The following is an 18,640-nucleotide window of genomic DNA, read 5'->3' as shown; positions in this document are numbered from 1 at the left end:
TTCAGTCTTTCAAGATGCTTTTGTTTGTATACTGTTCTGGACTTATTTGTACTGTTCTGGACTATCAACCCACCACTGACCTTCCTTCTGGGGCCAAGCAAGGGATGGCCCTCACTCTGTGGAAAGTGAGCAAGATCCATCACTGCCTCCAGAAGTCAGCTATCCAGATGGGGCAGATGAAAGTAGTGATAGGAGTCTACTTTTCTTCTTCTACTGTCCTTCCTCCTTCAGTGAGGAAGGGCCACAGGCAGTTGGGCCCCCACAAAATGTGGAGCCCAGGGCAGCTGCCCCTATTCCCATTGGCTAAGACTGCCCCTGGGTAATTGGCCTCAGGGAAACTCTGTCCACTGAGATCTGTCTTTTCTCTCTGCACACAGTCCTTCAAACAAATAACAGACACTCTCACCCAGAGCCTAAATGTCCCTTGGTTTTAATAACTGAGCTTGGATTCTAAGGCCAACTCCTGAAATCTTACAAGGCAATTTCTTTGTAGGAGAAATTGGGCTTGGGTGAAGGATATTCCCTGAGATCACTCCTCCACTTTAGGTCCCACTGTGGTAACTGATTCTCTTCAGCATTATTCCAAGCTCCAGCTGGCTGGCTCACTGTTCCATGCTACCAGCATTTCCTGACAGCATAAAGAAGCATGTATTTGTATCCCTCAGTCCATCCAGTTTGGGGAAGTTTTAACCTCCCAGAGGTTCATAGTTAGGAATACTCTTTCTACTAAAAATCTTCTCCCTATGATTATTTCTTAACCCAGATAGTAAACTTGGAGACCAAGAAATGTCAGCAGAAGGATGTTGCTGAGTGAACTGAGAACAAGTTCAAATTGGTTAATGAATTAGCTAATTATGTCTCAGTTCTGTGGGCCTGGACAATATTTACCGAGTTTTCATAGCCATACCTTTTTTTGGTACAGCCGTTCATATATTATAATGAAAGATTTCCTCTATTTATCTACATACAGGCATATCAGAAACACATGGAGACTTTTGATCAGAATGTTGCTAACATAACTACCTGGATGTATCGAACCGAAATACTTTTGGATGAATCCGAAACCCAAATACCTCAACAAAAGGAAGAAATTATTAAGGTAACAAATGCAGTGTTCAGAAAACAGTATAAATACGGTAGATATGGCATATCCAGAATTTTTCCGTACAGGATTCCCGTTGCATCTTAAGAACACAGTGAAATGTTTTCTCTTGACAAAGGCATTATCATATCACATTTAAATTGCTTAATAATATTGCAAAATGCAGAGTAATGGTAAACCCTTTCAACAGAAAAAATAAATATGTTATTTTGTGGGTTAGGAACTTCATGGTGAGTAGAACACTTATCATTAAGCCTGTATCTCAACAAAATGGTTATCTTAACATACTAGTTTTTTTAAAAAAAGAATACAAGGCTTTATAGGTTTGCTACTTTTATCAAATTTCTTTTCTTCTTATATATAGGTAATAGCTTTCCAAGCTTTTATAGGTTATGGCTTTCCAAGCACTGATTTTACCTGCAACATTTTATTGGTATTTGATATAATCTTTGTAGATATGATTTAACATTTGAAAGGGGATGTGTTGGAGCATATTATAGAAAGAAATATAGAAATATATGTCTAACTGCTCTAGGAAAACAATACTTTGATACATGAGTGAGCATGTAAAGTGCCATCAAGTCACAATGACTAATGGTGACCCCTGCTGGGATTTTCAAGGCAAGTGAGAAGCGGAGGTGGTTTGCCACTGCCTTTCTCAACAGAGTCTTCCTTGGTCTGCCATCCAAGTACTGACCCTACATAGTTTCCAAGGTCTGATGAGATTGGGCTATGCCATGCCACCTTTGCTCCCATCTTGATACACAGTAAACAATATTCCATATAAGTTACTGATACCATGCAATATTATCACTTTATATACCAGATATGCAGAGAAGTTAGCCGTGTTAGTCTGTGGTAGCAAAATCAAAAAGAGTCCAGTAGCACCTTTAAGACTAACCAATTTTATTTTAGCATAAGCTTTCGAGAATCAAGTTCTCTTCGTCAGATGCCTGGTGGACTTTTGGTGGACTTTTCAAAATGTAATTTTTTTCTCAAGAATCCCCAACCCTCACCCCTCACAATATTTCTCAGAAAACATCCCTTTCTTGCTCAGGTTCCTGACCTCCATCATCCGAACAGATACAAGCTCTACAACACACACACACACACACACACACTTCTGCAGAAGAAAAACTGAAAATATCACAAGATCAGAAGAGAAACTTGCTTCTCTATATTTTTCCCTTCCCCACAGGTTCTAATCCTTTTCTATCCTCTTCAGTAACCAGCTCAAGATGCAAAAAGTTACATCTTTACGATCAAATTTTGAATCCCTACAAATGCTTAGTTCTTTTTTCTGTAGCAGAATAGTTGTCCTACTCTTGGCTTTATATCTTCCTGCTCCTGTAATACTTCTGGCACTGTTCTTATTTTCCCATTCCATTTATGTGCCCACTCCATTAAATTTCTAAGTTGTAAATTGCCAGCAAATGGTTCATGTAATGTAAAAGTTGGACCTAATCACTTGCTGATTTTCCATTATCACCATAATAAGCATTGTTCTTAGTCAAATCTTCTGGAAATTTGGGACTTACCTCCTAAAGATTCCTGGTTATTCAGTGATTTGATATAATTTTCCAATCTTATATTATACCAAGCAAAAATATGAAGCAGTTCACCTATCAATAAACAGAAATCTGTGAACAAATGCAGTTGTCCAGTTTTAGGTTTTAAAACATGCATTTATTATAGAACATAAATTGGAAGCATTTTAAGAAAAGAATAATAAACCTAGTCAGAATTGTTCCAGTGGCCTTTTTTTTAAAGGATTTTCTTACTTATCACATGCTTTAAAAAAAATTAGTATCAGACTAAATGACATAGGGAAGAGGAAGTTGTGAAGCTGGAGCTATGTCTACCAGATATTTCTATGGCAGTAACACAGTCCTATGTTGCTTGTCATGCAGAGGAAAAAAAGTTTCCTTGCCTTGTAATAGATACAGCAAGGCTAACTTTCTTTTGAAGTCATTCCATTTCCTGGACAATTGCTTTTAATTATTAGTTTATGAACCAACACGGTCGGTAACATTGCCTTAAAATGGTTCCATAACACCTTACACATACAAAAAGTGTTGTTCAAGGAAATTTGGGGAGGTGAGCATTAGCTTCAAACCTTAAATAATTTCATAAGTGCTGTTATATATCATGTCATCAAAATTTACAAAAATGTAGATTGCACTCTTGAAATCTTCAGTCCAGAGTAACTGCAAATATCTTGTATGAAGACATGTTCTTGATGAATATCTCATTTACTATAGCAAGACCACAATTTCAAATAGAGACATCATTTTGAAAGCCAGTAGTTTTGTTCATCATTTCCACTTTGATCTCCACTGGATTACAGACCAACCTTTTCTAGCAGAGTGAAATCATCTGGAACAGCTCCATCAGTGTATGATATAGAGTAGAATTGCCCTTTTGCTTGATGAAGTCTGATCTTGTGCTATATAAAGATATTATCTGGGCTGGTATCTAGCAGATGGTTCCACAGGCAGTCAAGCTGATAAAGAAGGAGATAGGCAGGTGAAGGAGCAGCTCAAGTTGCTCCTAAGCAAAAAGGTGCTCAGATTGAGCTTGGACAGATGTGGCTTTATTGATTCCTTATGTTATTTGATTCTTGCTGAATTGGAAGCTGCAGTATCATTTTCTAAGAGTGTGCATAAAAAAATCCAATTTAATCTGGATCTGGGTATCACGGATAGCATAAATATTCAATATCACAGATGTCCGGATCAGATTCTTTAATCCAGTTTAGTGAGATTACTGAATCCTGAATTTATCTGGCCATTATTACCTATGGGGAAAACTATCCAAAGTACTGGGGGTCATTTTCAAGCAAACTCCACTAAATTTGCAGGGAACCTACTCCTTTCTGTCCACTGAAGACCCCCAAGTTTCAGGAAGATTGGAACCAGGGCTCCAGTTCTATGGTCCTCTGAATAAGGTTGCCCCCCTTAAGAAACTTTAAGCAAAGTGGCAACCCCTGGCCAATGCAAGTACCAATACAAGCTGAACCAACAAAGCCCAACAGAACCAACTGAAGCAAGGGAATCCCCCTAGAACCAAACTGAAGCAGTGGGACCAAGATCAAACGAGAAAATCATGTGAAACTAGCAAATCCCACACAATCCAAACTGAAGCAAAATGAGTTGGCAACACTGTTGCAAACCCATCAGAACCAGTGTCTCTCACAGACGCCAAGCAGAACCCAGACACAATGAGGGAACACCACCAAACAGAACCAAGTATCTACGTCATCATCACTAAGCCAAACCACTAAGCACAAGGCAATGACAAGCAAGCACAGTTGTTGTAACTTAGTGTAAGATGGCTTCTTCTCTCAAAGAAGGCTTCAGAAAGTGAGAGAGAGGGGTAGTTTTAGGAAACTCAAGTTCTCTTCTCTCTGCAGTCTGCTCTTCAGGCTATACTGCCACTTACTGGCTCAGTGGAGCCGACAGAGCTGCAAGCTGCAGCATCCCTTCATCAATGGCCATCCTGTTCCCTCCAACCTCTGTAATGAAAAAAGTTAACATTACACACAAGAACAACAGCATTCTATAGCTGCATTCTGGGTGTTTGCCTCTGCTTGTTTATGGTACTTACATGGTGTCAAATTCTCTATTTTCCTTAACATCTCTATCTGAATCTTCCTATTCCAGTGGCAAGAGAACATTTCTAGCACTGTTTTTCTTAATTTTCTGCACAGATTTGTGCCAAGGTCCAAGATTGTGCTGTCTGGGCTGCTGCTTTTTGGGTGGGTGCAGGGGGGATTCCAACATGGACTGTGCATTTTATGGCGTGCCAACTGAATCAAGTTTCCCTCCTGCTAGTTTTCTACGTAAGTTAAATTTTGGGAAAAGAGCTTTTCCCCACCTCCCCAAAACAGACTGATAGAGGATGCAGGCCACAAGGTGTGCTCACATCACTCACCCTGAAAGTCTAGAACTGGGAAATTGAAGATTGACAAATTGACCTTCAGGAAAACCATCCACTCAACTCTCCAGGGAAACAGGCGAGTGCAATGACAGCTGACATTGTCACCCGCATGGGGAAAGACATGCTTATTCTGCACATTCATCATGCTCACTCTGCACGCTCTTCAGAGGGCATGAGCCTCTGAGCAATGAGAGAAAAGTTAGGCCAGACTGCCTCTTTCTTTGCTCAGTAACTCAGAGGAAAGCAACTTGCAGGTCTTTGCAAGGTAGTCTCTGCAGTAATATCCTCACAACAACTCCATATGGTAGGTTAGGCTGAAAGTGTGTGACTGGCCCAGGGTCATCCAGCAAGCTTCTGTGGCAGAGTGGGGATTCAAACCTAACTCACCTAGATCCTTGTCCAGTATTCTAACAACTATACCTCATTGACTCTCTCTTTAATTTTACATGTACCTCCTTTTTCTATTAATTCAATGGATTTATTTCAAGGTGCACCTCCCACTCATTGCCCTATTTTTTATGAATAGGTAAGAATTAACTTTAGGCCATTGGCATTCATTTCAATATAACAGCAAAGGCTGTAGCAGAAAAGTTAAACTGTTAATCTGACCTCTTTATCTTCACATAACTCGTCTAAATATTTATTAGATGTGAAATGTTTCAAAATTAAGGCTTCTGTTCCTCAGCAATGTCTTTCTCCAACTAAGGACTCTATGTGGCAGCCAAAAACATACTGAAGATCTGTTACTTAATTAAATGCATATCCATGTTCTATTCCACTGTCTCTATCAGCCTGAAAATATGAAAAAAGTAGTCAGAGACTATTCAGAGCTACATGACTAGATGCTTTGCGCAGACATTTGTCTAAAATTCGCTTGATGGTTTTGCACCTTATTCCTTTGCACACTCTCTCTTTCTCTCTTTTTCTTCCCCCCTGCATTTATTACTAACTTGAAGCCCTGTCTCTTACTCATGGACTGTAGCGCTTAAAGGCTGAGCTGAATGATATGCGTCCAAAGGTGGACTCTGTGCGTGACCAGGCAGTAGACTTGATGACAAACTGTGGAGATCACTGCAGGAAAGTAATAGAGCCCAAACTGACAGAGCTCAACCAACGATTTGCAGCCATTTCACAAAGAATTAAAAGTGAAAAGGTAGGAAGAATTGTTCCAGTGTGGAGCTTACATGTTCATGCTAAATAGAAAGCTAACAGAATGGTGCAATTCTTGAAAGACATTTTTTTCCAAAATGGAAGCTAGCAAAACAGGGCAGGGGGGAGTGGAGCATGGCTGTGGTATCTGTGTGTGCATGTGAGTGTGCATGTCAAAATCCAACTACATTTAAAAGAAGTGAGGATGCATCTCAGTAGACCTGGTAGTCATGCTGTTGCAACAATAATGGTGAACTCAAAGCAGCTAGCATATGACTCTACAATTCAGCATATAATTTTACGGCATATTCATTTTATGAAAGATTATTGTTTGCAAGCTATCTGCTGACATGTAGACCATGGAGTGAGAGTTCAGATAGACGATGCATCTTACACAGCATATCACATATGTGTGATCAGTCTTGCAGTCAGAAATATATAGAGGGGACTCACCTTAAGCAGCGCTTGCTCTCTTAATGCTGTAAGGGAGCACTGCAAAGGGGAAGAATACACTTCTGGTTTCCCTCCTGCCTGCTTTTCACTAGTCAAAATAGTGGGGGGGGGGGGGGGCTTTTCACCAATTTCTCTGGCTCCATATGCTCTAGGAAAGACATGAGTAAAATATTACTTCAGAAAAATGTTAGATATTTTGGAAACAATTCTGATTCATTCAATCTGTGATTTATGTAATTATGCATTTAAGTACACTGAAAAATCAAAAGATCTAGCACAGTGATTTATTCCAAAGTATAATTATAATATTGTCACTTTCCAATAACTTCTGAGGTGATTTCAAACACTACACAGCATAAAGCCAAGTCTCACACAAAATGAGCCAATTCTAGCTCTCTTGCTAGTTTATCTGTATCACATACATATTTGAAACATCTTTTGAAAAATTAGAATTTACATTTTATAGTATATTGTCTTTATAGTCACCTGTGAAAATGCTTTAATCTAATACTCATGTTTGGGTTTGCTGAAATTTTCTGTTTGGTCAACAAACTTTTGCAACAACATCTGCACTATTCTGATACATAGATAAAACACATGTTAGATTACTAAGATCATGGCTTTTCTGCATGCTTAGTTCATTCCTGATTTTCTTATCAGTTGATCCACAACCTTTGGAATCAGTTTGGGTACAGTTCTTCCATACGTCTTCTCTCTTGCATTTTTACACTTGTGGAGTTGGTTTATTTTCTTCCTTATATGCCCTAAATAATCAGGATTTTCAAACAAGGGTGGTGTTGCCATCAGTGCCATCACTGGTGGCATCATAGCACCCCTCCTCTTTTATTTTTAGCACATGTTTAAGTTCCCCTCCATGGGGCTTCTGCAATAAAAAAATCATTAATTTTGTAATGTTATAGTGGTCTAACATTGTAATAATAGATACAACAGGTTGTCTGAATCCCCAGATTTATTTATTTTTTAAAAGTAAGTCTCTAGCCCCGTTGCGGAGATAATGCCTTATATCCCCACAAGAGAAGGGCTAGAGGCTTACTTTTTAAAAAACAGAAAGATTCAGAGAACTTGCACATCTATTATTACAATGTTAGGTCATTATAAAAATTTGAAACTGACATTTTTTTTTTAAAAAGCAGGAAGAAAGATGAAGGAAGGGAGGAGTGGTTTGACTACAATGAGTAACCAATAATCAGAAAGTGGGTTGGAGGTGAGTGGAAATGGATGGGAAAACAAAACTGAAAGAAACATTTCACACAAGGACCAAAAGCAACTGAGAGTAGAAATACACATTACTAAGTCACTACTTTGTGCTCAACAAAGCTCTCACCTGTAAATTGAAATAAAAACATTGGTTAGAAAACTGCTTGGACAGCTTTTGCTTTTGTTATATCAGTGTTTAAATATGATTGAGATCATGGCCCTATTTTGATAAATATTAATTGTATATTGTTTTCCAAAATTCATAACATTTATTAAATATTAAACAAGACCAGGCAGGGAGAGATTTGGAACAATTTTATTATTTTTTATTTTATTATTTATCTATAGTCTGCTGTAAAGAAACTCATTTATTTAATCTGTTTCTTGTTCAGTTTAAACATTCTTGTTCAGGCTTTTGAGATTTTTTAATTATTATTTTGGGAAACTAAAGCCAATCTCCAGCCATTAAGAGGGGGCGTGAGCTGCAGGTGACTATGGGCAACTATAGAGTCTGCCATCACAGGTTTTGGCTCTTTTTTGATTCGCTAAGTGTTCAGTCCTGCTGCAAGCGGCTGCTCTTAAAAAAGCTCATCTTAGAGATGGGCATGAACAGAAAAAAACATGAACATGATGTTCCTTGTTCATTGCCATCCATGAACAAGGACTCACGAATAACCACAAACATGGCCCTGTTCATGAACATGTTCATGGTTGGCTGTTTGTGGGAGCCAACTGGCTCTCCTCCAGCCATCATCCAAGTTTGGTCAAGATCCTTACTGCATCACTCCCATAAATCTGACCTGAGCAGGCACCAGGAAAGGTACCACTAATAAATAATAGCTTGGCCCCAGAGCCTGGCAGCAGCCCTGGAACTTGAAGAGGTAGATCCCTACCACACCACTCCCAGAAACCTTACTTGAGCAGGCAGCAAGAAAGGTACCAATAGTAAATAATAGCTTGGCCCAGAGCCTGACAGCAGCTCTGGAACTTGAGGGGGTAGATCCCTATCCCACCACACACAAAGAAAATTCAAGCTCCAATGCACTCTATCAAAATGCCAACAGCAACTGTCTCTCCCTCTCCACTGTCTGCAAAGTCAGAGCTGGAAGCCCCCCTTCCCCGGTCTTTGCTCCCTTGTAACAAATTTCGAGCTCCACACTTGAAAGGAAGACCTGCCTATCAAGCAAAATTGGGCTTAGATTGGAGTTTCCAGGGCAACAGCAGGAGTTCAGACAGAGTTCAGACAATCCCTGCCTAAGTTGCCAAGGGAATTGATTGCAGGTGCCAGACTGTCTGGCTTGACGAACAGCAAGACGAACAGCAACGAACGAGGTTTGTAACGACCACCTGTTCATTTAGCATGGGTCCTCACAAACAGCTTGTTTGCGAACAGCATATTGGGCTGTTTGTGGCTTTTTGTTTGTATTGCTGTTCGTGCCCATCTCTAGTCCCCCTTCCCCCTTCCTTGGGAACACATTTTACTGGAGAAACCTTTTGTTCCTCTTTCTGAATTCTCTGCCAATAGTGGATTCCTGAATTTAGCAACCTTTGTGCTTTTGACTTCTGGATTACTGGACCTAAGAGCTAATGGTCCCATTTGGATTCTGAAACCTGCTAAAAGGTAACATATAGGATAGGTTTGCAAGTGCATGTTAGCCTAGTTAAATAATCTGTTATTATTTTTCATTCTCCAATGTACTTCTATGATTGTTTATTTGCATTTTGCATTTTCTTTAATGAATTTCCTTTATTTATATTGGTGAGATTGTGGCTTCAGTCTGAATCCACTACCTTGGTCAATTTGCCGTAAGCAACCAAATTATTTGTTCTTTGAATGAACCTTGGAACATGGCTACTTTGCAGGGGTGTTTTTGCTTGTTAGCACCTCTTGGTCTTAAGCTGTGGGTTAAAAGAGGCTGATGGCAGCTTGGTATGCTGGCTAGTGCATAAAACCAACTACATAAATGAAAGTTTTCTGAATTAAAGCCTAAGTAGTTAACATAACATCTTTTGCAACATTGAACTACCCAGTAGGGCTGTGCATGGACAGAGAGATTTGGTATTCCCGCTTCGATCCGGAATACCCCCAAATCCAAAGCTTCGATCCGGAATATCCCCAAATCCGAAGTGGAAAGCCACTTCAGAATCGGGTTCCAGAAATCACTTAGGTATGCTCCATGAAGATTCGGAGCATACTGAAGTGAGGGGGGAAACTCCCCCACCACCACCCTCCCTGGGGAAACCCCTCTACCCCCCAGGGAGACCCCTCCAACCCCCAACCACTTACCTGGTGGCAGGAGGGTTATCAGCTGGGCAGCAGGCTGCCACCGCCACCACCACCATGGTAGTGGCAGTGGCGGCAGCACAAGGCTTCATGGCCTGGAGCCAGCTGGCTCCTCTGCTGCCACGCCACCGCCCGAGCCTGCGGGGTGGTGGGGAAGTCTGGAGCTGCCTCCTGCAGTCCTTTCTGCCCATCAAATGGCTGCCATGGTGCCAGTGTGCTGTGGCCATTTGAGGGGCAGGAAGGGCTGGAGGAGGTGGCTCCGGCCTCCCCCACCATCCTGCAGGCTCTGGTGGTGGCGTGGCAGCAGAGGAGCTGGCCTGGAGCCACCACAAGGTAGGTGGGTAGAGGTGGGAGGGTTGATGTTTAAAGGGCCCCGCCACTGCTTTCAAGCCCCAAAGCTTTCTGAAGCATTTCTGAATGCTTTACCGGATGCATTACCGAAGCTTTCTGGATCGGGTTTGCTTTGGGTTTTTTTACCCGAAGCAGATCCCGAAGTGCACAGCCCTACTACCCAGTAAGAAAGTATCTACATTAGCATACAGTACCCAATAGCCTAGTCTACAGTTCCTGTCCCTTACCAAGGTATCACTTTGAGCTTTCTTAAGACACAGCCCTATTACTTGGGTAGAAAGCTCTCTTGAATAATTCATTCTTGCATAATTTGCAGAAAGTAAGAATAGTGGGAGCTTTCCTGATGTCCTCAGGCAGGCCATTCCATAAGTTGGGTACTACCAGCAGAGAAAACGCCTGTACAGGCAGTTGTTATTTTAGCTCAGTGGCAGGATGGTATTTGCAGAAGGCTCTCAGATAAGTGAAGCTGCCTTGGTGAAATATAGGGAGAAAGATATATGGGCTATAGGCCATGAAGGGCTTTGAATGTAATAGTCATGACCTTGAACTGAGCCTGGTAACTGATGGGTAGCCAATGGAGTGAGTGCAGAATGGAAGTGATATGCATGCTTCATCTAGCTCCTGAAAATAAATGAGCTGCAGCATTTTGCACCAGCTGGAGTCTCTGGGATGACTTTGAGGGGAGACCCGTGTAGATTGAATAACAGTAGTCTAATCTCAATGTTACCATGGCATGAATCTAGGTGGCAGATATAATGAGTACTGGAGTTGCTTAATTATTTAGGAATTAAAAAGCAACAGCTAAGATTAATTGGTGATGGAAAGGATAGTATGAAATTCTTAGTCATAAATACCTGAGGGAAAAACTCATATGTTTTGTGCTGAATATCTGTACTGTGTCTGGGGTGAAACCACTTAAACAGATTCTACAATAAGAAATATAGGGCTAGCACTGTTATACACAGTTTGATAAATATAATATATAATGCTTTAATATAATCTAGCCTCTCTTTAATGTGTGTAAATTGTGTGTGGAGTCTAATTATACTTTTACCATTAGTCTGTCAATTCTATTTTCTATGCAAGTAGATTACTGAGTTGGAGTGAACCTTCTCCCAATCACTTTCTTATTACTGTTTTGCTTTTGTCTAGTATGCTTTAGCTAACACAGTGCATCAAGGGTTACAAATCAGTGTTATTGAACATTTTAGAAGATTCAAGTCAGTAGGAACAAAATCAAATGTGAACTCCCTTTGAAGTAAATCATGGTAAGATTAGTAAGAGATAAACCTCAAGTCAATTAAATGGCCTGTTCCCTTTTAAAGGATGTAAATACAAAAGTTTCTTCTTTTAGGAAAGGCTTCTTCAGGAATACGAATATTGAATAATCTTACCATGTCACATCAGTCAGAGAGTAGAATCTTGAAGCCCAGGGAATAGTTTTTTTCAAAGGAATCTCAGTTTTCAGAATTTGGAGACATATTTCAAGTGGGGTTTTTGGAGGTCATCAGTTTCCTGAAATGGCTTCAGGACATGGACCATTTGGGAGAGGGCTAGCCAGTCCATGGAACTAATGCTGAGCTCCTCTCCCTCCTGCAAAATGGACACAGAAGACATGATATCCTGCACCACATTTCTTTGCTCAAACAGACAAGCCATTATGACGTAGGTGGAGTTCCAATGAGTGGGCATGTCTTCGAACAACTGGTGCTCAGGATGACTCTCCACCCCCTGCCTCTTGTGCAGCTGGCAGGAAGAATGAATGTTGAAGGAAAAGTGGGCAGCCAGACGGTGGCAGCTGTACAATAAAATATGCATGTCCAATGTTCCCTGGTCCCAGCTGGCCTTGATGATCCTATCCAGCCCAAGAACATCCCTCACAACCAGGTGCAGCTTGCACACCAGACAGATAGTGCCCTCAAGGGGCATGTCATTCACAGCTACCACCATTTTTCTACCAGCATACATGACCATGTAGCCACAGGTAACACCACTCGTGGGCACCCGCACCCTCAGTGCAGCCTTGATCGCATTGGCAATTTTCCTCCCTGTGTGGTCCTCATCTATCCCATGCACCTGGAGCAGAACCACTCTGTAGCCCGGTGGCAGGGCTGTCCCCTCCTCCCAGGGCCCTGATTTTACCCTAGTGGTCTGGAGGTCCTCCAATTTCCACCAGTGGGCAGTGAGGGCAAGGTAGTCATGGTGATGGATGCTCCACAGGTCCTCTGCGAAGTGCATGGTTTGCCCTTGTGCTCTGAACAGCTTGTTTCAGACCAGCTCTACCACAGAGCAGTAGATGTATGGAAAGACTCGCCGGCCAATGATCCACTGCGAGGGCATGGTATACCAGGGGGCTACATGACACCGCACCCGCCAAAAGCCCACACCATCCACAACAGACAACGGTAGTTCATCCACAGCAATCATCTCCACTACCACATGAGTGAGTGCCTTCTGAGCCTCCCCTGCTTCTTTTACTTGGCAGTGCCACTGACCCCGAGGGAACAACCTCCTGAAAGGGAGCGTGCCTGGAAGTTCCACTCCCACTCACAGCACCCTCAGAGCAAGTGTGAGTCTTCTTCCTCAGGGTGGATTCCCATTCCCCTCCCCCTTCTCCCAGCTCAGAAGCCCTCTTTGTCCCCCCACTGGATGGTTATCCTTGCTCTGGAGGCAACAGACTTGGGTGGTGCCTCAGCAGATGCCTGCAGAAGGTAGTGAATGACTGGTGCTTGGGGTCCAAGCCCCTACACACAAGGACATCGTAGGCCGAGCAATGTGCCACACTGGTGTTGTTGGAGACAGTTAGCAAGTGCTGCCAAAGTGTGGGCCTGAAATGGGGACTGGGATGGGTGTGACTGGGTGGGGAGAATGGAGTAAGGGGTGGACTGCAGGCAAGGGCAGCCCCAAGAGGTTGGGATGTCAAGGAGCTGGATGTTTCTTCAAGATCCGCAATGCACCCTGAGATTTCTCCTCTTCCTCTTACTCCTCCTCCTCCTCCTCCTCAAAAAGTCTTAGCAGCTGCTCTTCCTCTGGTAATGCTGACAACTCTTCTGCCTCCTCCTCCATCCCCACAAACAGATCTTGAAAAAGAAGGTCTTTGTTGGGCACTGGTGGGCCAGCAGAATAAGCTTGGGACTTCTTCCCCCCATGACGACCCTTGCCCCTCACTTGAACCCTCATAGAGCTAATAAGAAGAGCCCTCAGCCGAGGAAACAAGTAAGCTTGGCCCCAAAGCCTGGCAGTGGGCCTGAGAAAAGGCCCCTAAACACCATCTCAGTCATGACAGGTGCACAAAATAAGAATAATCAATAAACAAAATAAAACAGAATGCTGTGAGCCGTCAATCGAGGAACCCAATAGGCTTAGCCCCAGAGCCAGGTGGTGGCCCTGAGACAGGGGGGAAAGAGCCCCAGCCCACCACCCAGACACCTTCTTAGTCGGGACAGGTGCACAAAATAAGAATTAATAATAAACAAAATAAAAAAGAGTCCTGTGAGCCCTCAGCAGAAGAAGCTGTGCCCAAGAGCCTAGCTGTAGGCCTGGGACTAAGGTGGAGAAAAAGGCCCCTCACCCACCACACAAACACTTTTCCAGCCGGGAAAGGTACTCAGTATAAATAAGAAAGAGACTGTTTATCAGTCTCTTTTTAAGCAGCAAGCAGCAAGACCTCACTAAATCAATTGTCAAAGATAGATTAATATAAGTGGTTAGGTGCCTGCAATTCATGTTCTGCTATATACTCATAGAACAGCATCCACTTCTCATAAAAGCCTGAACTGCTGTTAAGGTTCTTCATGTTATGCAGATTGCAAGTAATTTTTTCCATGATAATGAAATCCCAGACTTTTAGCAACCATTGTTTCATGGAAGGTTGGCGCTGCTTATTCCAGTTTAGTGTAATTAAATTCTTTGTGACTGTCAGAAGTGTCATAATTAATTCTCTAGTTGGTGTTGAGATTTTGACCCCTTGCCAGCAGTGGAGAAATACAATTTGTGGCCTAACAGGTATCCTAATTTTCGTGATTAAGAATATGTGGTGAAAAATTTCTTCCCAAAATTGTTTAATGATGGGACAATGCCACCAGCAATGAAAATAAGTGCCTACAAAACCACACTTTCTCCAACAATAGGGGGAGTATGTAGGAATAATTGCTGCAAGTTTCTTTGGAGTGTAGTACCACCTAGTGAGTATTTTGTAATTTAGTAGTTTAGTATTTATTTCCGATGTAGTGACCAGTGAAGACCTCCATACGTGGTCCCATTGCTCAGTTGCGATTTGGTCGTTGCAATCTGAGTTCCATTTTAAATACAAATTAGTGGCATTATTTTTCTCAGTGTGGAGAATGATATTATACATTTTGGAAATGAGACCCTTCCTTGGTGTATCTGCTAGTTGACCAAGGATCATTTCAAAATCCGTTTTAGGAGTGCTTAAAATTTTTGCCAAGTCTATTTTAGCAGCCATATGTGAGAGTTGTAAGTAGAGAAACCATGGTATAGCAGAGTTGGTTTTTGCCTCTAACTCAGTCTTTGATAATAAGCCCCTATTAGATGAAATATCTATTAGGGTAGTAATGTCTAGCTTTCTCCAGAAGTTGCGCGTGCTTACATCATTTCCTGGAGGGAACCACTCTTGTGTTAAAAAGGATGTATACCTAGAGATTTTGGGGAGAATTTTAGCTCTACATTTAAGCCAGACTCAGATTATTTCTGTGACAAATGTGTTTACCTGTAGTTTACTTAGGGTGCAATGAGGGCCCCGTAGTACTTCTTGTATCTTTATGGGGGCAATTTGAGAATGTAGCATTTTTATCCAGGCAGGTTGGTTGTCCTTCATGAGAATTTGGCATGAATTCATTAGACGGGTGGCCAAGGCATACATATCCAAGTCTGGATAATTAAAAACCCCTTTCTGTGATTTTTGCCTGAGGGTTTTAAATGCTATTCTGGGACACTTGTAATTCCAGAGGAAGTTATTTAAAGTGGATTGCCATAATTTTAGTTTTCCTGGTGGAATGGTGTATGGTATAGCCCGGAACATATATAGAAATTTAGGCAATATAAATGCTTTTATAAGATTAAATCTGTCTATCCAAGAGAGATGTTGTTTATTCCAGGATAAGATTTCATTCTTAAGAGTTTTGAATTTCATGTCATGATTATATTTTAGAATCGAACCCAACTGAGAGGGGATGTTAATGCCTAAGTATGGAATGTATTTTATTGCCCAGGTGTATTTAAATTTGGTCTTAATTGCCTCTCTAGTTTGCTGTACTACCTTAATGGCCAATATTGTTGATTTAGAGATATTAACTGTTAAGCATGTGATTTGAGCAAAGTTGTATAGTGATTCTTGCAAAGAGGAGAGTGATTCCATAGGATGTGTAATATAAAGCAGCATATCGTCAGCAAATAGGCCGAGCTTGAAGGTGTTTTTCCCCACAGTTATGCCCTTGATGTTGTGTTGTTCACGTATGCTTGCTGCCAATGGCTCCAACGCGATTGTGAATAATAAAGGAGAGGGGAGGCAGCCCTGTCTCGTCCCTCTTGATAAAAAAATATCATCTGAGGTTTTGCCCTTGATCTTTAAGTTAGCTCTAGCCTGTGAGTAAATTGCTTTAATAGATTTAATAAATTTTTGTCCAAATCCCATGAAATCTAGTAAGTGATATAGGTAATTTGTTTCCACCGAGTCAAACGCTTTTTCTATATCAAGAGAAAGCAGGAGTGTGTCTTGTTTGAGATGTTTGCTTGCCTCCATTATGTGAAAAGTTTTAAAGATGTTGTCTGTGATATCACGATTTGGAATAAAGCCTGTTTGATCAGGGTGTATGTAGTGGCCAATAAACTTATTCAGGCGTTTTGTAAGAATCGATGCAGTCTTTATAATCTTGGTTGAGCAGTGATATTGGCCTGTAAGAGGCTGGCAATTGATGGTTTTTGTTCTGTTTCGGTAGTAAAATTACTGTGGCTTTGTACCATGAAGGGGGTAAAATTCCAGTTTCTAAATTTTTTTTTTAACATTTTTTATTCTTTTTATTAACTACATTAACTAACAATACAAAGGAAAAGAAGGGGAACAAGGGAAGGAAAGAGAAAAAAAAACCCAAACAACAACATATAACATCTACACTACACAGAATGCTTTCCCTTCATACTGCCATTATTAAAAACTAAAGCTTTGTATAATATTGATGGAGTGGTCGACCTTACATAATGCAAATTACAATTCAGATTCAAATTAAGTTTTCCTCCCCCTCCTGGGTCCCAGACGCAGTTCTCTCTGAGCAACTGCAGCCGCAGTGCTCATTTCCTCCCCCCGCCCCTCAGACTTCTCGTTTTCTTCTTGCTTGGTGTCTCGCTGGAATTCCGGATTTTTATCCTCAAAATCCCTTAGTTGATCTTCTGATAATATCTTGTAAGCTTGATCTTTGTAACTAAACCAGATGCCTTCAGGAAATAACCATTTGTACTTTATTCCACGTTCCCTCAGAAGAGCTGCAAGCTTTTTATATTTAAAACGTCTTTTCCGAACTAAAAATGGGACGTCTTTCAGTATCTTGACCTTGTTACCCAAAAAGTCCAGATCCGCATTGTATGAGTTGTATAGGATGATGTCTCGGATCCTTTTAGATGAGAAATCGATGACGATCTCGCGAGGCAGCTGATGCTTCGTTGCATATTTTGAAGAAGCCCTACGGACCTCCAAAATGGCGCTTTTAACCTCTTCTTTAGTTGCCTTCGCGGGTGTCGCCAATAGTTCCGAGACCAAACCCCATAAATCCTCATTTTCCTCCTCTTTCACATTCTGGAGACGCAAAATTGTTTGTGTTCGTTCCACTTGTAGCCCGATCAGCTGGTTCTCCACCAGCTTTAACTCTTTATTCGTAGCCTTCACGAGTGACGCACTTTCCTGAGCAGACTTCTCTGCCCCCCCCCGCTGCTTCCTTAATGGTTTTCACTTCGCTCTCAATTAAGCCCACCCTTTGATCTGTTTCGTTCAGCTTGTCAACAAAGGGTTTTATGGCTTCGGTAACCGACCTCCGCACCAGTTCTTCGAGCAACTCTCCCTTCCCCTGCAGGGCAGCCGAGATTGACTTGCCCAGGGTGGGACTCTGTTTTTTCGCTGCCATTTTAGGGGGGGGGACCGCTAGCCAAATTCTGAGACTCAGCGAGGGGGAAGAACTAGCCTTCTTAGCTTCAGATCCCACCACTCCTTCGCGTGCGCTTGTAATAACAGAAGGGATTCGCTTACTTGCAGGCTTCCGCCTAGTTCTGCTCTTTGCCGTTTTCCATGGCCCGGCAGCACACGAGGCGCCGCGCACGTCTGCCGGCCTCCATAGGGACAAACGGGCAATTTACCCCCCGCATAGGTTTTCAGGGGGCTCTTCCCGCAGCGTCCCGGACCCTGCCTCCCTCACTGGGAGTCCTGGGGGCTAATCTTCGCAGATCAGCCGCCCGGTCAGAGTGCTCGGGCGCTTCCTCCTGGACCTGCGGAGAGGAGCGTCCGACATGGCCGAGAAAACGAAACCGAATTCCCCAGTTTCTAAAATTTGATTGCAAATATCCGTCAACATTTGAACAATCGTGGGGCCAAATTTTTTGTAGAATTCTGCCGGATAACCGTCAGGGCCTGCTGCTTTATTGTTTTTGAGATTTTTTATGACTGCTAGAGTTTCCTCTATTGTGATAGGTGCATCCAGTAGTGAGCTATGTGTGTTATCAATTTTCTTGATGTGCTTGTGTGATGATAGAAAATCTAGAATCATGTGGTCTTTTGGCTTTTTGGAGGTACATAATTTGGTATAAAATTGATGAAATGTATTCAATATATCCTCTGTTTTATTGCATGTGATCCCATTTTGGTTTTGGATTGAGGAGATAGTCTGAGCTGCTTTTTTTGCTTTAACTCTCCAAGATAAAATTTTAAGATGTTTAGGAGAGTGATACCAGAAATTTTGTTTCATATATAGAAGGTTTTTTTGAATTTTGTTGGTCTCTAATGTTTCTAATAGTTTGCGTTCTATTTGTAATTTCTGAAAAGTTTTTTTATTACCTGTAGCTTTGTGCTGTTTTTCCAAACCCTGGATCCTATCTAGAATGGCTGTTTTCTGCTCCCTTCTTTTTTTTGTTGAGGTATGCAG

The 18,640-nt window shown here is 41.8% G+C and overlaps 1 protein-coding gene across 1 annotated transcript in view; it reads left to right on the top strand.

Annotated features, from left to right (window-relative positions):
• Window positions 1-18,640, top strand: part of DMD (dystrophin) — a 2,144,806-nt gene that overhangs the window by 1,042,926 nt on the left and 1,083,240 nt on the right. The window contains exons 35-36 of the mRNA XM_054973282.1: window positions 971-1,099; window positions 6,024-6,194. Coding sequence (XP_054829257.1) covers window positions 971-1,099; window positions 6,024-6,194 — 300 coding nt within the window. The remainder of the gene's footprint in view (window positions 1-970; window positions 1,100-6,023; window positions 6,195-18,640) is intronic.

Source organism: Eublepharis macularius, chromosome 3 (genome assembly GCF_028583425.1).
Source record: "Eublepharis macularius isolate TG4126 chromosome 3, MPM_Emac_v1.0, whole genome shotgun sequence".
Taxonomy (NCBI): domain Eukaryota; kingdom Metazoa; phylum Chordata; class Lepidosauria; order Squamata; family Eublepharidae; genus Eublepharis; species Eublepharis macularius.
Note: the sequence above shows the minus strand (reverse complement) of the source record. Positions and strands in the feature narration are given on the sequence as shown.